This window comes from Arctopsyche grandis, chromosome 13, assembly GCF_051622035.1.
Source record: "Arctopsyche grandis isolate Sample6627 chromosome 13, ASM5162203v2, whole genome shotgun sequence".
Lineage (NCBI taxonomy): Eukaryota > Metazoa > Arthropoda > Insecta > Trichoptera > Hydropsychidae > Arctopsyche > Arctopsyche grandis.
Window position 1 is genome coordinate 19370981 of NC_135367.1, and position 24824 is coordinate 19395804.

The window sequence follows — 24824 nt, forward strand, 5'->3', positions numbered from 1 at the left end:
TGTATCATTTCTTTTCAGCCTCATGCTTATGTTCCACTTAGAAAATAGCCGTGGGAATACATTAAAATGTTACTATTTTTAAATTGTGTGCAAAAACACTAGTGTAAATGCGAGAAATGGCGTTTTACGTGCGACCGATAAACAAACGTGTTAGTATTCTTACCCCAATGGCGCTTTAGCAATTTCTACGGTCTAACACTTCTCCAAAGTAGCATCTAAACAAGTCACACACAATTCATTCGAGATTGTTTCCATCGTTTATATACATACATATTCATCTTCGATATGTATTTTTAATGCTTGGTTTGGATACATTATTAAAATATATAAGCAAAAATATGTATATTCATCGACCGGCTTGGTATTATTGAAATCCGAGGCGGTGCGGTTATTACTATTATAGGAAATGTATCTTCATTTTTAAATACTTGATTTTTTATACATTGGCAAATATTAAAATTCATACATATAATGAATGTAATAAATATATATTGTAATATGTACGTTTGTCAATTTGAGCTTGCTATTATATTATAACTACTATTATAACACATTGGGCTTTGATCTTGAATTTCCACGAGGTTGGTCTATATAATAAATATTATAAAAATGAATGAAAAGACTTGAAATGTGATTTGAACGTTGTAATTATTAGAAATTTTACAAAATAAAATGTACTGCGAAAATACAATTTCTCTCATTATGTTTAACCGTCATTGCAAATTAACACTCACTTACATTATTAAGGTAATGATTAAAAGATTGAAACATTATATATTAAGTTGTGGAAGTGTCTGCATGATTTTTAATAAATACATTTATCGGCAGTATAATACATTTTCATATAAAATAAGACTTAATTTAAACTTTTATCTTTTTGTTCATACATACATTCAATTCAACGGACTTTCTTTGGTTTACTACAATTACGTCTACACATTTGTTCTAATACAATACATATACTAAAAATAATTTAATATCTTACTACACATATTTGTAAAGTATGCATTTACAGTACAGATGTTGAAAGTTGGCTTTTATACAGCAATCTTTACATGCACTTTATAAATATTTACAATTATGTACAAAATCGTAGAAATATTCCGGGAACATTCATAGAACTTATATGAGCTCAAAATGCTAATTTAGTCGATTGGGTTTTTTTGTTTTCGTAGGTGTAGATGCCGATTATTATGACAGAAAATAAATTATGAAACTTACGGCTAACATACAAACAATATATTCATTTTGGCACATGTCATGAAAAAATAATCACATTTTACAATAAATTATTCATCATTATACACAGTATAAAATTGTATAAATATGTACACTTTGGTACCCCATTTTTAGGCGCAAAGCATACAGTTCTCTCCGATCCGTCATCATAATGTAATAAAATATAATGAAGAAATGTATGGAGGAATTCCTTTCCTTTACATGTCAATGTCGCTGATTCATCTTGTAACTTAACTGGAAATATTTTTTTTATTATTTGATTTGTTTGTCATATATTGACATATAAGGTTAGATCCGTGTAGAAACAAACAACTACCTTACGGGGCAGGAATTCAATAATAAGTTATGCAATTTGTCCATGTCTGTCCAGTCTCTAATTTGACCTCTTATTGAAATGTGTCGGATGCAACCTTTAAAGCTATCCTTTGATATTAGCGTACCCGTCGGTGCACCATCTGAAAACATAACAAGTTATTTAATATATAATTTCGAAAGAGACTTTGTATGTATGTATATTTCTTTATATAATAAATAAAAAAAAATAAGGTGGGGTGGAAACAATTTGTTATATATATTTTAAAAATGTACTATTTAGTTAGGTTGTGGCTATTTGCAGGTACTATATCTGTGACAGGCGCAAAGCCTTCTGCGCATGCGCGTGTTAAATTTCTTACATTTAATGTATGCTAGACTTGTTTAATCAATCGTTCATTATACATGAGGCAAATAAATTTCGCACGTTATTATAATATATTTATATCATTAAGTTAGTTCGCGGCTTGTTCTTGTATGCAGGTATTATACGTTGTATATGATAATAATTTTCTAACAATTAATAATATTAACTAATTTGGATTATATTTTTTACTCTACGTCACTTAACGAGTTCGAACAAAATTTTTAAAAGGTTTAAAACAAAATTTTAACAGTAAACACGCCAACAGTGACAGTTCACGCGCATGCGCAGAAGGCTTTGCGCCTGTCGCAGATATAGTACCTGCAAATAGCCAATAATTCGCATATATAGTACCTGCAAATAGCCAATAATTTGCAGATATAGTACCTGCAAATAGCCACAACCTTAAGTTATTCAGCTAACGATTTTTTTTCGATTGAAAGTTCATTTTCAAGATACTAATAGTCTGATTGCTTCCACTCCACTTCGTTAAGTCGTTAATATAATATACCAGGCAATCCTCCGATGTAGAGAGGAGCATACGGCACAAATTGATTGATGCTCGGAGGCGTAGTGTGACCGAAAGCAGTTCCGAAACCCACGTCATTCTTCTCCGGCTGTTGATCTACACGGATTGTGAGTCCATCGGCAGAGAACAGTGCTGATATATTATGCCAAGTATTATCGCACAGGCCGTATTTAGACGGCAAACTTGTATGAACTTTAAAATGGCGACCAGACGTCGTCAATACGGACATCACAATCTAAAAAAAAAAGAAATGTTTAATTTTCTATTCATCACACGGTATACACATCGACAATGAGAAGTTTTGTCTACCTTAGCATTGTGAAGTTCCAGAGATAAGGCAGGCGAGTTGGAATTTGAATGTGCAACGCTCAATAGTACACCGTTGGTTTCGACGGTTTTGAACTCCATGTGCAATTCCAAGTGTTCGCCAATTTCGAATTTGTTGTTGTAGATTGCGTACGCGTCTCCGGCGAAATATGATCCCTTTTCGATCGTCGGGAAACACTGTCCGATGTTCTGGTGGAGGTTCGCATCCTTGACCAGATCCTCAGATTTGTTATCAACGTTCAGTTTTCTGATGCAACCTTTCAACCCTTCAATCTTGGATATCTGGAAAATTTCAACATACATTTTGAACATGTATCAAAGCAATATGATCGAACGAGGCTACGATTAAATGGAGTTTTATTGAAATGTACTATTTTTTTAGTACTATTTCATAACCAGAAACATGGCTCAGTGGTTAGCGTATAATGCTAACAACCGAGGGATCACGGGTTCGATCTCTGAATGGGTGTTGCTGGCCAGACCTTGAATATATATGACTTCAGGTCGATCGTTTCTTATCAGAGTTTGCCAATTTATCTGATTTCATTGTTGAAATGGTTCTTACTAAATTGGCCACCTACCCTCATTTGTCAGCATAATTAGAATTTAATTAAAAATAATATAAAAACAGACGCGATGTATGTATGTTTGTGGCGGACGCGTGGACAAGTATGGAGATATTTAATAAAATAAGTACACGCGAACAAGGCGCACAGCCAATCAGAGTCAAGTGGTCCACGTGAACTAAAATCTTTGACCAATTAGAGGAACGTATCATCATTCTGACCAATGGGTGCATTTTAAGCATCTGCTATAGGGATCTAGCGTGAGATCGTGTCGAGGAGACGCGGATAAGTGGGGGGTGTGGACATGTGCTCCTGATATTGAGCGTCGAGCGACGGGTGACGTCAGCGTCAGATGCGCCTAAGTATGCACGGAAGCGTACACATATAGCGACACACACGTTCATTCATCATTTCGAACGGGTTGCATCGACGAGCGTGTAATGCGCGCACCTATAAACTACCATTATATTTATATATAACATATAACTTTAGTTTTATTCGTCTATCAATTCCTTTCCGAAAGCACCCATTGAAATCAACGGACACAATACTAGTTTATAATATGGGGGTAGGGCGAGTGAGACGACTGTGTTGGTAATGCACAACTGTGTTGTAATGCACAAATGTGTTGGTAATGCACAACATAAAATTAAAAGCTATGACAAACCTGATGTGGTATGTTGAATGAAGGCTTTTTCGGTAGACCGCCAACGTAGAACATATTATTGACAGATACTTTCCTCGGCATTCTTATAAATTCGGTGACAGTTCCAACACTGATAGAAACCTTTTTATTGTAGGAAGTCAACTGTACGTGATGCCACAGTCCATCATTGGTCTGAAGAGGAACTGTTTTCTCTCTCTTTTTGTTACCTTTCACCAACAGAGTAACTTTTCCGTTCCGTAAGAACAACGAAACGACATGATTAGGTGTATCCCTATTACCCTAGAATCGGAATTGATGAGTTGTTAATATTTTAGTATGTATTAAAAATATTGCGTATCAATTGCAATCAATTACCAATGAAACAATCAACAGTCCGTTAGGATAGAAAGTTCTGAAATCGAATTTAATTGCTAGATTTCTATGCCATATGTTCCTTCCGACGAATTGTACTTGTGCGTAACTATTGGGTTTGTCTCCAAATTTGGCAGCACCAAATTCAAGACTATAACTGTACAACTGCTCCGGAAAAATAATTAGTACACATGTATAATGGTGTAAAATGCGAAATAATAAAATAAAATCTTATTATATATAATATATAAGATTAACTTACTTATATGTTTAGATATTATTTATAATTTTTGTAAGGGAAGATTCATTATAAAGCATGCATCTAGTGAAGAAAAAATTTAACCAACACCATTTTAGTCACTAAATTAAGCATGTTCATAGAAAGTGATATTTCCCGTAGTAAAGAGAGCGTGTAATATACATTTAATTAAATAGTTTGTATTTATGATAATAAATACTTTTTGTGCGTTGGTTAATGTTGATTAATAGTTTAATTTGCAACGAATTTGATAAGAGGAGGAAGACGACTGAAAAATGACATACATATGTATGTATACTTCTACATGGTAACATAATTTTATTTTTCTACACATTAAATTAAAATAATTTATAATTTTCTTTGACTTTGATTGGTAACAAAATGACTAAAAATATGAAATAAGTTGACTCGAAAAATATGTATATAATATTATCATAATAAATGCTAAATCTTGGTGAAGATCTGAGATCGTTATAAATACAATCTTGAATCCATTTGTATCTTCTTGGAAATCGATCAATTTTCCCCGTGCTGTTGACAGTTTGGCTATTTCAAAATAAAATATATTTATCTTTCAGTGTTATTGAAATTGTGTACATAGAAAAAAAAACAACAAAGTAAAAACTTGGGAATATTCACAACAAATTTTGGATAGTTTTAAACTTAGTAAAAGTATTATGTAATAATTGTTTAATGTAAAATTTAATTATTATGAGGAAGATAGATATCAAAAGCAGAGGAAAGAAATACCAATAAACCATTTGACCATTACAATATAAGAACTATAAAATTAACATATGCATCTAAAGCGTGTTACAACTACATTATTGTTTAATTTTTAAAGTGTATCTTAGAAAAATACATGATCAATATACCTTTCGGCAACCTTTAAGAGTGGGATTGAATTCCGATTCCTGTGTATTGAGTAGATTGGCTCCGATGTCAAACTCTTCACCCATCGGAGGTCCCAATCTACCGATCGATGCGTGATTTGTCTGAACAACGTCACTCATAGGCACGATCCTAATATTATAAAGAATAAACATTGAAAAAATCCAGAATGATGATTTATAAATGATGTTAATAAATTTACTCACTCTCCGTCGAATACGAGTTCTTTGATAGCACCTCTCAGTGGAATCGCACAAGCGATGTGCTGATTTGTTATATCGGTATCGTTCAAATCACTCGGAAAACCACCTAAAAATAGTCCTTTGGTTGCGTTTCCTTCAATTGATAGAGGCATTGAATGAAGCACTACAGCTTTTTGTGGAAGAGTTCCTTTCGCTTGAACAATCTCGTCGATTAGCAATTCTATTTTCCTTCCACTCTTGACTACATTCACCGAATGGAAGTGTCCATCGTTCAGAGTGCTCGCGTTAGACACTAGCTTTAAATCACCTTTGCCGGCGTTCATCAGTAGATGTATTTTACCTAAATAAGCATGTATAAGATAAAATAACAAAGCCAAAGATTCTAATTACACACATTCTTAACCACTTTCTGCCTTCTTGAGATATGTCCTTTTTTTGGGGTATATTATATGGATAAATGAAAGAATTTTTGATTGAACAGAAAAATCTACTGGAACTTAAAAGAAATTCAGAAGTTTGATTAGTGAAATTTAATAGGGAAAGGATGAAAACTCATTGGTTGATATTTCAAAATCAGTACATGACTCGGAGGAGAAAATTAGATTCTAATTTGTAAAAGTAAAATAGAGAAGAAGTGAAAAAAAAAACAAAACTGTTTGCAAAGAAGTTCTAGAAATATACATTTTAATTAAATTCAAACTCATTTGAATAAAATTTTGGATAATGAATGGGCTAAGCTAAGATTCCCAACAAGATGGAGTGGGACTGGTAGTTGAGTCACCGTGAGCTGTAAGATGTCGAGAAGGCTAGAGGACCATTATGGACGACAGAAGATGAGAAGGTCCCGGCTTTCAGATATGAAGAAAGCGACAACAAAGAAGAAGTCCAAAGTTTATTCCCAAAAGTATATAATAGAGTAAATTACCATCAACGATTGATAGCGAGTAATATCCTTCACTTTGATTTAGCACATCATTGTCTGGTTCAAAGTCTAATTCATCGCTGTTTCTCAAATAGTAGTGATGAGGTGCTGACAGTAGTAAGAATGTTTTCAATTGGAGCGTCCGGAACATAAATCCAAAACTACTAGCTTTACGCAGCGTATGAGACGGCAGTTCAAGGAAACCATCACCGTAGAATCCAACTGATGTCAAAGGCTAAAAATATGTATGATCAATATTCACATTTTGTATTATCCTAATGGCCCAATACGATAGTTAAAAAAAAATACTGTTTATACCTTGTCTGAGCATGAGCTTTCTACTCCGTAGTATACTGCAGTATCTGTGGGGTTAAAACCTACGGCGTCTACCGTGAGATCACCTAGACATCCCAAAAACGGAGGTGGAAGTGATCTTATGAAAGAAGGTGGTTTCCAAAGTGGTTGTATTCCACCAAACATGTATTTACTGTTGGTTAAATCCGGAAGGGAGCTTGATCCAACGACGGGGGGATTCGGTGAACCAAATTGTTCCAAGTCATCCACCTTAAGGCTTCCTGTACACAATTTCAATGACATACGAATATTAATATCAATAATAAAAATATAATACGATCAGTACTCAGATAGAAAATGTACCATTTTCAATTTTCCTTCTTAAATTGAATACTCTGGCAGCTTGCACTTTCACATATTTTCCAGTGTTATATTTTTCAGTGGTGTTTATTTCGAGTTTCGATTCACCAGCATAATCTATTCTGAAAACTATACGACCATCTCGCAACTGAAGGGATACAGACCGACTCTGAAAAGATTTTATTTAGTTATAAGAAGAATCAATTTTTTACTCAAAAAAACCGGGCTTGGGTGGAAACAATTAGATTACCAGTATCTTGAAAATTACAACTGAAATGCAAATATTGAGTATCTTTATATGTACATAATATAATCCATATAATAAGCCATATAATCTATATACTCTCTTCTAATCTTTTTAATATATAGTGTATGGGGAATACATAATGAGAAGAGTAATCGGTGGATGGGAAGGTGGTATAAAAATAGGAGGCAGAAAGATTTCTAATATAAGATTCACGGACGACACAACATTAATGGCGAGCAATGAGGATGATATGGATGTTTCGTAGAATATAAATAGAGAGTAAATACTTGGGTCTAGTGATAAAAAAACACCCTCTTCGTTGATTGATTCGAGTCTCTCACAAAGTCTAATGGTTTAAAAGACTATAAGGAAGTCATCGATTTTATCTACCTAGGTGCCTGGATCTTGTAGGAATACATTTATAACACTGAGTTTGAGTGACCTTTGGGCACCTGGAGGAAAACAAGAATCGCACAGCTCCAGACAACAACCTCTAGACACGCGTAAAGCGATCCAAAACGCGCAAACGTATAAGAATAACTGAACTAAAAAAGTTGACAGTTTCAGAGAGACTCTTCACAACATATAAGAAAATGATTCTTTCCAACTTTGATCAAATTACCAGGAAGAGTATTGAAAGTCTAAAAAAACTGCTAGTTACCAGAACACTAGAGGGAAGGCGAGCAAGATAATGGTCTCGCATAAGATGGTCAGACCAAATTAAAGAACTGACGGCATCGTCCCTAAATGTTGCTTTAAACTTGGCATAGGACCGGGAAGAGTAGATGCAGATCGTCCACCGGATTACAGATGATATTGTAACGTAGATATTAGGTGAGTGGCGCTCGTGGACCGATGGTTTACTAGCGCAGATCACTTGATCTCTCGTTCCCGCCAAAATGGCCTCTACGAAAGAATGAGCCGTATGCAACGACCAATTTTAAATTCTGGAATGGTTTGGTTCAAAGAGGATAGGACACATTTTATATTTTTCGTATGTTTATCGATTTCAAACTATCCAGGAGTTGAAGGATAACATCCAAATGGAAGTTCAAAAACTAATGGTCTAAGTGTTTCTTCCCTATTTTGAAAAACTTATTTATATACAATAATTAGGCTTACATTGGCTTCATCCACTGCTAAAAATAATAGAGCATTTTCATCGAAGGTTCTAAATGTTAAAAGAATACTGAATTGATTTTTATTATAAAGACGTCCATCAGAGCGTTGCAGAACAGAATATCCGGCACCGTTCCAACTATACATGTTTTGTTCAGAAACTTTGAATTCTTCAGCTCTACAGAATCACAAAACATTATGATTAAAATCAAAAATAAAATATGGTATAGAAAAATGAAATATATGTACATACTCATCTATTCCACTTTCACAAACACTATTTTCAGGCTGTGAATGGAAGTTCCACAGTCGAATTTGTTTTCCATTATAGCTCAATTTATGTAAAGATCCTGATAGTCCTACTCCTTTTTGGAATTGATTCCCAATACTACCCACCCATATCAAATCACCTGCTTTGACATTTATAACTCCCCATGATGAATGGCTTGAATTGGTTTCTGCTCTAGATTCTGTATAATAATTGCCGTCGTCTGATGGAACTTTGTACACCCAAAGTTTTGCGACGTTCCAGATTCTAAAAATAGCAACAATACCATAACATCTTGTGAAACTACTTTTAAAATAAAATAAATGTTAGAATGAATACCTTCTGACGTCAATTGAATACCAACGGTATTCCGTTGATAAATCATCGTATGTTTGTAAAGTTTCAGGATGAACAATGGATGCAGTATTTCCTCCGAGATTCCACGAAAACATTACTTTTCTGTTGATGATTTCAAGTCGAATGAAATCCCCAGTACTAGAGCTAGCCAAATGAAACAATGTAAAGTCTTTCGGATTCAGCGAAGTGACAGATATCGTTGCCGTAAGGCTGGTTATTGTAGATGGAGCTAAATTTGAAAGATGATAGGAGCGTGAGCATCCTTTGCCTTCGGTAGATTGCAGTGGAATTTTAATCTGTAATATAGAAATGTATCAGTCAGATTTTGTTACTTACATATAAACAATAAATTGGCATTATAATAGTTCAAAAGATAATTTACCCCATCAGCAACATGCTTAGCTCTTTGAATTTGATCTTTCAACAATTGTAATTTGGCAGCTATCGATGAATTAGCAAATTTTATTTCCATCTCTCTCAAGTCGTTTGCCTTTTTTAAATTATCCAAAAGCTCATTTGCTTTTCTGATGTTACCTCTCAATTGAGACACTTCAATATAGACGATTTATGGTTATTAAAACACTCTAGTCGTTGTAAATATGTGAAATAAGATGATGAATTATATAAACGTACCATTTTCTTCTGCTCCGCCAATTTTGTCATCTCCGTGGCTTTGTAAATCTTGTAACTTCTTTTTTAATTTATATTTAATATCATTATTGATACTGCTAGCTTCACTATACAGAGCTTTTACACTTTCGAAGACTCTGCGAGATTTGTTATTGGCGATTTCAAGATTTTCCCTGAAATCTTGATTGTTCAAATTGGCTGTATTTACTTGCAATTCATTGTCTTTCCATGCGATATTTCTAATGAAATAGTTAATATTTTCAACGATGCGTTTTAATTTTTCTAAATCTGTATTCGTGTCTGTAATATAAAATGGAATAAACATTTTCATATTTAGTCTAATCAATGTTAAATTAATAAAAGCTCAAAAATAATACCTTTAAGACGGGATTCATGTTTTATAGCATTTTGAAGAAGTTTATTAGACCTATTTTTAGAATGTTTCGATTTCGAAAGCAGAGAACTCGTCGAATTTCCGTATATTGGTTCACCGACTGCAGTTATGCTAGCAAGCTCTGCAGCTTTTACAGCCTCCTGACCCGCATATTCGGCCGATTCAATACTGTTAACAATATTTTCATATGCCGTAGAGGCTTTTGATGGATCACGAGCGTTTAGCATTATTTCTGTAAAGAGACTAAAGAAATACATATTTAATACCATATATATATATATATATATATATAAAAATAAAAATAATATTTAAAATTTAATCATACTCTATATATCTGGAAGTCACTCTCGTAAGATTATCGACATGTTCTTTGGCTGGAATCAGATATTTTTCTTTATACTCTGGGTTCAGTCGCGATAATATACTTTCTCGCATCATGGTATGATTCAATTGATTTGCTAATATCGGAGCCAGAGCTTGAAGATTAAGGATATTGTCTTTACATTCGTTCAACAGAACCATTGATTGCTCATTCAAATGACTGCTCTTTTTTATCACACCATCAAATGTAATTTCTGTATCGGGAGAAATACTTTCCAAATGTTTTATTTTCAAATTGTGTAAAGAATTCATTCCGGAAACTTTAACGACCAAATCAGATGCATAATTGGCAAATCGCATGATGTCATCCGTCTTATTATGCCAAAGATCGAAATCATTTATTAGTTCAGAGACTTTATTGTCGTGATCGGTAAGTTTGTAAGCATTTTCTTTAATGACAGTTGATTGTAAATTAGACTGAAATCAAATTTAATTTAATAAGATAATTTATATATACATATATAAAAAAAAATCATTTAAATTTAAATCTATTACCTTATATGAAATATTGTTTGCCTTTTCTGTATGGTGTTTTAAATTGAGTTCTCTTATTTTATGCATCATATTACGGCCTTCTTTTAATGCCTTATTTATATTTAAATGTTTATCATGTCGGCTGAAGTCTTCCAACTCTTGAATTTTTAACTCGAGTCGTTTTCGTATCTCAATCAAATCATCAAACAACGATTTACCATTTTTATTAAGCACAACTAAAGAATCACGGGTACCATTCCAACTGTTTTCCATCGTCTGAAGCTGTTTAGCGATGGACTTTGCCTTTCTGCCAATACCATAAAAATATTCGTCAGGCAGTGAATTAATTTTATCAATAGCTTTAAACATATCGCCGAGATCGTCTCTCAAACTAGCACTGGTATTCGATATTTTGTAAAGGGCGATCCACGGTTTTGGAATTTCATCTGTTTTTACATGTTCAGTGTCTTTCTCTAACTCGTATGACATCAGCTCAACTTTATCCAAGAGAGTTTGACTGCAATTGTCACAAGCTGAAAAGACAATGCATTAAATTTATATGGTATGATTGGTTCAAAATCATGATATAAACTAGTTGAAACTTACGAAGACAAATAGAATTATCCAGATAATGTCTAGGTGTGACACATAGATCACACCTCATACCGGTAACGTGAGGATGACAAGTGCACTGTCCAGTTGCCGGGTGACAATTTAGCTGACTTCCACTCAAAGGCCACATAGTACCACCTCCGTTACATTCACAAGGACGGCACTTGCCATCGTTGCCCATCCACCATCCATGATCACACATTGAACAATCTTCACCGGTATATCCTTGAAATTATTAAACAGTGTGAGTTTGTCATTTGATTCATTCACTGATGTGTACATATATACATATGAAGTGCTACAAATACCTTCTTTACAATAGCAGACAAATCTGTTAGATCTGATTTGGCATGATGCAGCATTATTACGTGCAGAATGAGGACACGGGCAAGATATACATCCATTGTCATCCCTTGGATTTCCATAATATCCTTCAGCACACTGTTCACAATACTGACCTCCAGAATTGAATCTACAATTCTATACAAAATGTAAAGTAATGCTTGAAATAATACACATATGTAGTTGTGTGATTATTTTAGATACCAAATCAACAAGACGCGAAATTAATAACACTGAGCAACAAAAAAAATTACCAGAGCGGAGACTAACCAATCTTTACTAACTTTGACCCACTGAATTCGAATATGATAATGATTTTTGTTGGTTGGTGATCGTTTACGAGATATGAGCGATTCAAAAAATGCTCATAAACTAAAAACGTCACAGACAAGCTAAGACAGGTTGCATATCAACTTGTATTATATGCAAAATATTCTCACATACAAAATTACCCTTGTATTCTTACCCTTGTATATCTTGTATTCGATAATTTTTAAAAATATATTTATGGTCAAAGTTGTAACTATGTACTATATAGAGATGACAAATATAAGGTAGGTGGCCAATTTGGCGAGGAACCGTTTCAACAATAAAATCAGATAATTTGGCAAACTCTGATAGGAAACGATCGACCTGGAGTCACATATATTCAAGATCTGGCCAGCAACACTGTTGAGCCAGGGCTCGAACCCATGACCCCTCAGTTGTTAGTATTATACGCTAACCACTGAGCTATGTTGCTGGTTATGTTATAAATCAATATATAATAACTGGCATTAGTTGATTTGGCTTATGAAAGGTTTGAATTGAAGACATACTGTGCAATGTCCTGTATATTTGTCGCAAGAATCAGAACGTCCATTGCAATCACAAGGTTGAGCTTTGCTGATGAGTTGAATGATGATAGTTCCGCTTGCATTTGAGAAAGACCGATGTGGAGGTATGTAAAATCCTATGGAAGCATCCTGACATGACGTTGAATTGTATTGATAAGGACAAGTGCAAAGCTCTACGCTACTAGCCAATGGTGCCGGTTGACCGCGTATAGGTATCGCAGTGTCCATAGAAACATCAGACAATCTACGGAAGTAAAATTATTAAAGTATAATGAAATAAATAAAAACATGCGTGTATGTACAATATATTTATGTAAATAGGCATACGTAGCTAGTGTCAGATTTGTGAAATGTGTCCCTCTGATAAATATACCATCGAGATGTTGTAGCGCAATCATTAGAGTTGATCTGTCAACGTCGAGCGGTCGCATTGAAGCCACCCTTGTATTCCTGAATGTCCATAATGACTCATGAAAGCGGATTTCATACTCTCCACTCGGTGAAGGGAAAATCTGTAATAAATTTTGGAACATGAATCAAATTGATTACGACCGGAGGTTAAAGATTCTAGTTAAAATTCAACATACTTCATGATACTCTAGTACTAGTAGACCTTGAGCGTGCAATTGGACCAGAGGATACTGTTTTAGAATCATATTTGAAATTCTATCAGAAGTGCCGGAGTTCTCAATTGTAAATTTCAAAAATCCCCCGTAAGATGTGACTCTATCGCCGAGAAATTTCTTCGGCAAGGACCAATACAACGGAGCTGGTAGTTCATAATTGGTTTCAATAGTTACGTTTCCTTCTGTGTCGGGTATTAAAGTGATACCACCGGTCACATTTAAATCCAAGTTCATATCTTCAGCGTATAGATCCAAATTATTATCTCCAATTTTATTTATCTGAAGAATAATAATGCTATTAAAATATATATTTATATAGACACAGATTACCTAAACACAATCTGCTTTAGGTCATCGACTTTAGAGAGTCTTTAATTAATATTATGTATTATATGTATTATGAGCATTTATAAGAATTGTAAATAGGTTTTTGAGCTTTTTTTCCTATTATGCTGTACATTAACATTAGAATAATATAATACTATGATTACTAACCAAATTAAATTAAATTGTAAAATAGAAAATGATCAGTAGATCAGTAGCTATTAAAGTAGATATAACATGTATTTTGAACCTAATTTCGTAATAATAAAAAGCATTCGAAAATCAAAAAATCAAAATATATACATATATATATATATGTGAAAAATAGTTCATTTTATACCGAGATATGATTGATAGCAGAACCATATGTATTAGGTTGAACTGATGGTTTTATAGAGAGAGTTCTCCGTGTATTGAGTCGTACATGTCCCCAAGTGAGTCCTGCTTGTGTACAGTGAGATGTTCGTCCGAAGCAGAAGCATTGAGTGCATCCCGAAGGACTGTCAATCGAAAGTCCAAATGTACCATCTTTACATTCGTTACATTTCTGACCAATAACATTAGCCTAAAATGTGCAACATTAAAATTAATTCCAAAACATTTAAAATAAATAAAATTGTATATTGAAAACAATGCTTACTTTACAAGGACACTGTCCTGTTTCATCGCAATAACAATGATTGCTACTATCACAAGCTTCTGGAATAGTACCAGGATAGTGACAAGCACACGGACGACACCGAGGATAGTCGAAGTACTTAGAAGCGCATTTATCACACCTCGGTCCAGTAAAACCTTCTCGACATAAGCAATGCCCGTTGATAGGATCACATTGAGATTTCACCGAACCAACGAGAGAACAGTTACAATACTAAAACGATCAAAACATGTATTTAATTTTTAAATATAATATTTGTACATATGTTACAAAATTAATGAATCGAATGAAACCTTGCATCCTTTGATTGGATCTAATCCCCAAGATCCAGGACGACACTCTGTACAAGTAGCTCCTTGAGCCAACTGAGGACATATACATCTTCCTGTATCGGGATCACAAATTTTACCCGGAGAGCATTCTTCGCAACCTAGAAATTTTGTAAAAAATTACACACAACGAAATAGAAAACAAACTTACAATAAATGTAAGACTATACTAACGTAAACAGCCATTGTTGCTGAAGCCGTAATATCCCGGTAAGCAAGTATCACAAGCAACTCCTCCAATACCCGGTCGACAACGGCAAGCCCCGGTACGAAAATCACAAACGTTATTATCTGTTCCTATTGGATCACAAGGGCATTTTTCACATCCTAATCTGGTCTCCAAATTCCAGTAGCCTACCTTGAATTGTCAATAATTTAAATTAGCATTTCTTTTAGTATATATAGTAAGACATATTGATGTAAATAAATACCTCGCATTGGTCACAAGTGAGACCGACGACATAGGGCAAACATTTACATTGACCGGTTATAATATGACAGCTTTTACTCGCCGAGCCGAAATCATTACATTTGCAACCTGTAACAAAAATAGTGCGATTAAGAATATTAGAAATTTATTTTTAATACACAGTACGAATATGAAGCAGTATAATAAATAATGTTTGATATAAAATTGTAAATAAAGTCACCGTTAATATTGAATATTTATTTTTGTGTAAATAACATAACGTGCCATATGGCAAATTTTGGAATCAATGTTTGAAATTCAACAGATACATTCATTCCGAGTGTTATTTTTAACCGATTACTTATTTTATTCAAATTTATTTCATGAGTTTGCAGACGTTCAAAATGGCGCACATGTTTAGCGTTTCAAATGAAAAAATTCTCACTAAAAAGCACAGTAATTCCAAAAAAGTTTAACAATAACAATTTGAGGGTTTATTCGAATTTTACATACCTACATATAGTAATTTTATTATTTATTTATTATACCACAGTGGCATTACAATATGATCCAATTGCAGAAAAGCATAGTTAAATTTATTTATTTATTTAAAAGGTGTGCACCCATTTATATTTTTTTACATAAATAGTCAAGCATTGTACAAAGTATTGTAAGCATTATACAAAACAAACACTAATATCAATTAAATCTACAGAGACATCTATGGTCAAATTTGCAGCATTTTGTAAAATTTAGCGAAATTTGAGATGCTGAAAACTTGAAATTTGCGAGAAAATGGGTTAGGTTGCCAATTTGTTGGAACCACTTCAATGAAAATCTGATAAATTGACAAACTTTGAAAGGAAACGATCCACCTGGAGTTACAAATATACAAGTCTGACCAGCAGCACTGCAGAAATACTTGGAATAAATTGTTTTCAATCGATGTCAAACCAGGGTTCGAGCTTGGGACCTCTCGGTGGTTAGCGTTCACGCAACCACCGAATTATACTACTGGTTATGGTAAAAGCTTAGTTATATTACTTGTACATATTCAATTCATAGATCAGTGATTAGCATGTAATGCTTTCGATTGTATGGTCACGGGTTCTATTCCTGGCTTTGCTGCTGGCCAGATCTCGGATTTGTGACTGCAAAGTCGATCGTCTGCTTTCAGTGTTTGCCTATTTATCTGATTTAATTGGGAACGGTTATAGCAAATTGTCAATCCTGTCCCATTTCTCACAAAATAATTTGTTGATTTTTAAAAATGCTGCAAAAATTTGTCCATAGATATCTCTATAATGATTGTAATGTTTGATGAACTACATATGTTTGTAATTGGCCTTGAATAATACTTATGTACAATGTTGACCATATATGTCGCGTTAATAAAATAAAAATGGGTATAAATAAAATAAAAACCTGTATAAATAAAATAAAAAGGTACATATTTGAATTAAAATTTAGATTTTCTTCCATATGCATTCATTCAATCATTTGAATGAAATAATTTATTATCTGTCCCATGAACTGATTTCATTCCGTAGCGTACAGAAACGAAACACAATCAAAAAGCAATATAAGATTATAACGCGATATTACAATGAGGGTTCAAAATTAATCAGGCAATCAAAAGACCTCCCAGGAGGTAAAGAATCTTTCGTAATTGCAGCAAACAAAAGATATGTACGATTTATTAACTGAACCCTTACGATCGGATCTATGTACATACATACATAGATACATACAATAAAAGAGCAGGCATCGACTTATTGTACCCCTTGAAATGACTTTAACTAATGAACTGTAAACAATATATATACCATCACGATTTTATAATAAAATCTTTTATCTATTTTATTTTATGCGATTCAAATCCGAGATTAAATACAATAAAATCCACAAGTTTTTAATGAGATAATTTTTATTGGGGAAATACGGTTGAATGGGTCGATTGATTGCGGTGCGTATAAATAGTAAACACCGTGGCCATCTGGCTTGTGGGTAGTGGAGATGGTTTTAAATAACAGCTCGCATTCAGCTCTTATCAAAACAAATAAAAAGCAGTGATTGATGTCAGTAAGTGGCGCTCGACTAAGAACCGGTAGCTGCTCGGCAGGCTGGCTAGGCTAATTCCCTTCAGGGATAATCTATCTACCTGAAGATACAAGCCTTGTATAGGGCTGCCATAGTAGTAGTCAAGATGCCAACAGGGACGTTTGGAAATTGACTCATGATTTCAACTACATATAATCAATAAACTTGCAGTTTTATTTCAATTATCTTAGCTCGCGAGCTATTTAGACTAAACTATGGAATCGATTTTTGTATTTTCATTTTGAAAGGGAGTGCTGGAAAGGTACCCGAGAAAATGCCAGCAGCATGGCTCGGTAGTTGGCTTTTGCCTAGCACCGAGAGGCGCCGGATTCGATCTCGATTAAAAAAAAATAATTCTGAGAATATCTGTAATGCTGCTGGTCAGACTTGGATATTTGTGACTCCAAGTCAATCGTTTCCTATCAGAGTTTGCCAATTTATCTGATTTCATTGTTGAAACGGTTCCTCTATTAAATTGGTTAAAAACCATCCTACCTATTATGTCACTACTATTTGCGTATGATTAATGTCGAATAAAATTTATGTACAAGTTTAAAATTCATAGATGTCTCGTTGATTTCCAGTTTTTCAGTGTCTTGTAATTATGAAATTAAAATGCTGCATTGTTTGTAATTGACCAGGAAGGCGCATTGGGGTTTAGCTATTATGCCTTCCTGGTATATATGTGTAAGAAATAAAATAAAAAAGGGTGAAAGGAAGGCCGCGAGGAAGATGTGTGGACAAAATTATAAAAAAAATGTCTGAGGTAAGATGAGCAATGACGAGTGGATGAGCAAATGTTTGATGACGGTTTTGACGCCCCAGATTTTAAGCGCGGGACTGTCGCTCCCTTCGCACGGCTTTGTGTATACGATTAAGTAATTGCAGAGCATCCGATGAATTCGTCCCACGGTGAAAAGGTCACATGGTGAAATGACCGTGAAACTAGCGCATGGATGAGAATATGATTAGTTCTGGCGACTCGCATTAGCACTTGTCCTTGGCCCCTTGCCGCCCTTATATATGTACATTTCTCCTTATACATTCTCACATTTATCTGTTTTTCTTTAGTTTTTTTGTCTGATTAAGGGCGAAAATAAAGTGGTACGTGGTACGTGTTTTTTTTTTAGATACTTTTAAAAATGCAAAAAAGCGCAGCCCATATGCATGATACACAGTCCCAGAAATCATCTCCTGGAGTGATTAAATAATAATTTATCCTTGCTTGACAGTGATCGTTAACGGTGAATCTAATTTTTGAATAAACTTATGGGTTGTATATGGATATGCATACACGTGCATTCTGCACGTGCAAGTACACCCGAATTCGGTTTGGGGAACACCCACTATGTACGGTCACAGTGGGAAGCTAAGAACACGTGACGTCCCATACCACTCAGTGTGTCCTAACTCATTGTTAGATAGAACACAGGGACAACTCATGAACCGGAACAAGGGGACACAGATTTATAAACCGGGACATGTCCTGGTCTACAGGGACGTATGGCAGCCCTAGCCTAGTAGGACTTTAATAGTGGCATTCTCTCACGTGTCGACTATACCCAAGAGAATCAACCCGAGATCGTAATTGAATTGCACTGAAAACTACAATTAGGTAAATGACATGCACAGTTTATGTATGTATTATAGTTTCGAGCATCGATAAGGTTAACGAGCACGGTAGTGTCTCTATTACAAAAGTATAAAAGAGCCAACTCGCGTGTATCGATTTCAAACAGCGTTTTATCATCACAATGGAAGAACAATTGGATTTGGGATGTGGAGAGGCCAGAAGCACGTACCGTAGCCCCGCGAAGCACTTAATATAATAAATCGGCTTACGGTACATTACTAGTGGAGTGGGTATTTGTTCGTGTGATACTGATTGATTCCTTCGCGTCACACATTAATGATTGTGCGGCACGCGATTGATCGTGGCTCGGAGGCACGTGGTGGAACACGGGAGCATTCAGGTTTGCTCCACAGCTCGATTGAGAAGTGTTGACCATATTCAAGAGACGCATTGTGCACATATGCACTTGCTTGAGTGCATTTGAACCTTTTGTTGGTACCTTTTATCGAAAAATCGAGAATTTCTACTTGAGAGTAGAATGCATGTACATTACTTTGGTTAGAAAGATCAGTAAAATGATCTACAAATTAATCTTTGGATAGGTTGATGTCGTCAGTGGCGTGTCGTCATTGGACTAGAGGGACTAGACTAGACTAAAATTGAAAAAAAATCAACAATTCAAGATATTGTTCACTTGGATAGAGAAGTTTAGAAACCGGAATCGGCCCTATCTGAGGTAGTGGTATTAGTAGTGGATTGTTATAGTATGGTCCGCCGCGTCGTTCGCTTGCACGGACTCGCCGTTTAAATTCTGTTCCGTTCGCATCATTGTGAACTATTTTTTGTTGTTGTTGAAATTACACATACATATTTACACAGAAAAAATATGGCTAGGGACTCGGCTCGTAAAACGATTCCCCCAAAACAAATCAGTTCAAGGCGCGCGGAAACAAATAACGAGGTCTTGGAATGTTGCATTCTCGATCGATTGTTCGACAAATCACTGAGAAGATTAAGTTTTGAAGACAATTAAGATGTTATTCAGAAATGTGGGCTACTTGGGATATTACTATTATCTATTAGGATATTACTCTGATCTGAAAAATTACTTCAAGACTTGATTTACTTAGAGCAATAGCGGATTAAGTAAATTGCCTCTCCTTAAAGTTTCAGCATTGAGATATCCTAAGTAAGTATTTTAATACTAAGCTTCTTCATCCTAAAGGAACCAACTAATATAATAAAGAGGACTAAGAAGATGCTTTATTTCGTTTTAGAAGCAAATTCAGATGATTTTTCTGGATAGGGTGAACAGTAAAGAGAAAGACACGTAGAGGGGCAAGCGGCACGTGTTTTTTTTTTTTAGATAGTTTTGCAAATGAAAGAGAAACGATAAACATACTCCGATACGCCAAATCAGTACCGTCACGTCCCTTAGCAAATCTTAGCCCCTGGAGTGTTTTCGGTGATATTTTTCTCTTGTATTGACAGTTTTGACAGTCATCGATAGTGACGATTTCAATATTTGAAGAAAAGGTGAAACTTGTCGAAATAAGATCGTGTAAATTAATAAGAAAGACATGAAAATTACGCATTTCACTGCTGAATTCTACATACGCGTCCCGTGCCGTACTTTTAAACGTGTTCTTTCCATAAGGGTCATTATACTTACGGTTGCATTTTTTGTGAGGTCCGTTCTTTAAATCGGTTGCTAGTTTTTCTGATGAACAAAGCTTGTTTATTTAGGAGTTTAAATTAAAATAAACAATTAAAATCTGACAGAACGAGTTGGGGGCGGAAAGTCAAACAAACAAGGCTACTGGCAAATAATGGGTTAGCTGTCACCGTCTCCAAAATTTTCGGATTCTTGAACGTGTTTATAACGACTATATATCACCATCGACTTAGCGGACGCAATTGAAAACTCTATCGGCGGCCAAACCTTGCAAATTGGCAAAGTTTCAAAGCGATTGGAAGAGTGTAGGAAGTTTGTCAGACTAACTAATAAAAACCTTGTAAAAATGACTACTAGAGAATGTTCTAATGAAAGTCATCAATTTCAAACGGCTTAAAAAGCTACAAAAGAAGAATCAAACAGTTAAGTTGGGTATTAGCGAGTTGTACCAAATTCGGATTCCAGAAGATCTGCTCTTCTAGAGGAGTTTGATCCAAATTATACAGGCAGAATAAGTAAATACGGTTGAAAAATGATATTCAATTGATTTCATTGAAAATAAAAGCAGACTGACAATCCCTCAGTGTGCTACATATTTAACGATACTATTGTAGGGTGTGTAAAAATATACCCAACAATATATCAATCTACACAGAAAAGATCGAACAATAACAATTTTAAGTGAAACTATAAATCGACAAGAAGCCTGAGAGTCGTTTATGACTTTTCGAATGTGGTTTTGGGTCAACTTTCATTGAGGCAACTCTACACAAAAGAAGAACACCGGATAAAAGCGTCGAGTTTCCGATCAAAATGTAAATAAACACGAGAGATACGATGACTGCATCGCAGGCAAAAGCTTTATCTCGAGATATGGACGAAAAAATGCAGCAGAAAGACACGCCCCAATTAATAACACACGTTTATGCAAATCAGGATTATAACGGAGCTTGTGTATACCTATACATCTATGATGAGGATTTCATTTCATAATCATAGAGGACATGTTGTAAATAGCATTTGGTATGGATTTTGGTTATAAAAGCTTCAATCGATTGAATGACGTTGAGTCATCGATATTCCCGAGAGGACATGTGCTATTTTTTTCAGACAAAATCGAACACCTGCTTTGTACAAAGACGTATAATATATCACGCACGTGATTTTTTTGGCAGAGACTTATCCGTGTTTGTACAACGTATCATGAATACTTATTTGACGGTTGATTGATTGATACACTGGTCGTATCGAACGCGAGACACATTTAATCTGATCTACAAAACAGCATTTACTTTGCTTACTAATATGGATGAATCACAATTCTTTTATTGAGGATTAACAACAGTGGTCAGTAGAGTGCTTTGTACTATTCTATATGTAAGTACATACACGCTGTGACAAAGCTCACTAATCTTTTAATGAGCCAACTGTACCTACAATTTTCCATTGTTACTCGTACTAATAATACTCCATTATATTTACGTTTCAACAATAGTGCATTTCGATAATCTGAAATTAAATTATAAAGAAGCTTGAAATCAAATATATTTCATATATGCCAGCAGTATGGCTCGGTGGTTGTGTTGATACTAAGCACCGAGAGGTCACCGGGTTCGATCCCATGAGCTGACCTCGATTGTAAAGAATTTATTCCGAGTATAATCTTTATTTCTGCTGATTAGACTTGGATATTTGTGACTCCAAATCGATCGTTTCCTATCAGAATTTGATAATTTATCTAATTTCACTGTTGTAGCGGTTCCTCCATCAAATTGGCAAAAATTATCCTACACACTATGTCACCATTATTTGAATATGATTTCAAAAAATTTTCTCGAATTTTGACGATATAGATAGGACAGGTATGCCAATTCATTGGAACCGTTTCAATGAAATCACACAAGTCACATATCCAAGGTCTGGCATACGGTATATAACCATACATATACATATATATATTTATTTATTTATTTAAACACAATTTATTTACAAACTGGATCAAAAATCAACAAATTCGGATGAGCCGAATTTGCGAGACAAGGAGAGCATTCTGATTTTATAGGAAACGTTCCAGCATTGAACGCTAAATGTTACACAAAGTCCAGTACATTATGTATGGAAAGTATGTGAAGCTGTAGGCACCGGGTTCGATCCCATGAGCCGATCCCATGAGATGAGCTGCTGGTCAGACCTGGATATTTGTGACTCCAGGTTGATCGCTTCCTATCAGACTTTGCCAATTTCTCTGATTTCATTGTTGAAACGGTGCCTCCATTAAATTGGTTAAAAACCATCCTACCTATTATGTCAATACAATTCATAGATGTCTCCTTAATTATGAGTTTTCAGTGTCTTGTGTAATAAAAAATGCTGTATTGTTTGTACACAATTGGCCAGGAAGGCGCATTGGGGTTTACCTGTAAGGCCTAAAAAAAGAGATAGGAAACGGAATACGTGGGTGAAAAGTATGAAAAGGGTAGTTAATAATGATGTAGAGAATGAAGATATTGAAATGGCAATGTGGTTAGAAAAATAGACAAAAGTTGGACAAGAGAAGTGGTGGAATGGTACCCGAGAGAATGTAAAAAGGTGAAAAGAAGGCCGCAGGGAAGATGGGTGGATGAAATTTGAAAAATGTATGGGGTGAGATGGATGAGAGACGAATAGACGCTTATTGGAGATACCTTCATCCAAAAGTGGATGGTGAGTAGCTGTAAATGATGATGTGATATCTAAGCCCGCTTTAAAGGTCAAGGAATTTTACCCTTAAAGCCCTCAACATGAGGCCACCACCCCCCCAACGAATACGTCGAAGAACGAGACGGTTGTTTATGAATATGAATATGATGATGTGATGATGAATGGCAAACTCCAACAAGATACGGTCGATCTGGATTTAATAAACAAGATTTGTAGTTGGCAAGATCTGGATGGTTATCCCAGAGTATTTTTAAAAAAATAAATAAAAATCGCACTTCAAGATTTATTACTAACAAATTGCATGTCGGTCATCGCGTTAAGCATCTGCTCAGTGCATCAAGCTTTAATTTGATACGTGCAATCAAATCCGATCAAAAGTGCATTCGTCGCGTCAACACATCGACGATTAAAAATGCAACGCGCGATGAAAGGTTACGTCAGTGGGTCGCGTCGCGCCGAAAGATAATAATTAATTGCATTTGCGCGATTGCTCTTCATTTTGTTTATCTTCTTTTTTTTTTGTCCGGTCAGAGACCGGTCTCGGCCGGTTCATTTGCATACGCTTTATTTCCGATATTTATCTGTGTTCGATGGTAAACATTTCACGATGAAGGCGGCACGCCATCCGGCTTTAGATCATCGCCGCGTTACGAAAGCGCAATCAATGAGAGGTGCATTCACCCCGCATCATCATGGGGGATCAGTCATGGGGCTTTCGGGGCGTTGGTTGTCGCCAACGATGACACAATGATGACGATACAGGCGATGCCTTGTGTTCGATCGGCGAAGACAACCGTGAAAACCCGCTAATCCTCACACCTCGTCCGATCGAATCTTTCCTTATTGTATGAACGTGTGATTCTTGTGGATTATGATGGGGATTGAAGTGTGTAGTATGATAATATAAAAGCTTCGATAGCTTAATTTGTTCAAAACGTGTGTGTGCGGTGGACTTGTAACAGCTGGCTGGAAAATGGGGGTTGATATTTGTATGTATGTAATCGATTCCGATTACTTGTGACATTTTGAAGCACGATCACTTTGACCCAATTAAACAACGTGTGTTATAATTATATAATTACATTTTATACAATGCGAATTCATACAAACATCTACAGCAGTGGTTCTCAGGTGAAATTTTACCGTGGCCGCACAGGTGATAATAGTGGTCCCATGGAAATGTCTGGTGGCCGCACCAAATTTAATCAAATAAATTAAAGTTACAAAAAAATTGGATCAATTTTATTCATAAAATAAAATAAATTTTAACATTTTGGTATCTATTTATTTAATAATAATGCAAATGGAAATTGCTCAGTACTCCTTTCTTCCAATGCAAGCCGCATTCCTGCTTCTAATTTTGCGTCTTTCAGCTGATTTCTAAATTTGTTTTTATTAAAGTGCATTACACTTAATGATCTTTCGAAATATACGGTAGTGGGAAAAATAGACAATATTAATAAAGCAATTGTTGCTAAATCTTTAT

General features: G+C 35.1%; 1 protein-coding gene across 1 annotated transcript; it reads right to left on the reverse strand.

The window, feature by feature from the left end:
- Positions 1–630: 630 nt before the first annotated feature.
- Positions 631–19414, reverse strand: LOC143921624 (laminin subunit alpha-1-like). Its single transcript, XM_077444978.1, has 34 exons — positions 19273–19414; positions 19064–19209; positions 18745–18796; positions 17452–17536; positions 17233–17336; positions 15313–15419; positions 15056–15239; positions 14846–14982; positions 14535–14765; positions 14235–14459; positions 13532–13849; positions 13272–13456; positions 12927–13188; positions 12075–12246; positions 11761–11991; positions 11176–11687; positions 10625–11097; positions 10283–10542; positions 9909–10205; positions 9658–9824; positions 9258–9571; positions 8904–9185; positions 8654–8828; positions 7288–7453; positions 6949–7205; positions 6634–6865; positions 5712–6048; positions 5490–5637; positions 4359–4520; positions 4005–4283; positions 2754–3053; positions 2427–2679; positions 1556–1694; positions 631–1473 (listed from the first exon to the last, which is right to left on the reverse strand). The coding sequence occupies exons 1-34, from the start codon at positions 19412–19414 to the stop codon at positions 1470–1472; spliced, it is 7338 nt and encodes a 2445-aa protein (XP_077301104.1). The 3' UTR covers positions 631–1469.
- Positions 19415–24824: the final 5410 nt, after the last annotated feature.

Bases quoted from the DNA above. Each gene is read 5' to 3' on its own strand.
- LOC143921624 (XM_077444978.1), bottom strand. From the start codon at position 19,414: ATGCGTCTCTTGAATATGGTCAACACTTCTCAATCGAGCTGTGGAGCA. The intron at 7,206-7,287 runs GTACATTTTCTA...AATTGTGTACAG, and splicing joins AAGAAGGAAAATTGAAAATG to GAAGCCTTAAGGTGGATGAC. The intron at 1,695-2,426 runs GTATATTATATT...TTATGTTTTCAG, and splicing joins CTACATCGGAGGATTGCCTG to ATGGTGCACCGACGGGTACG.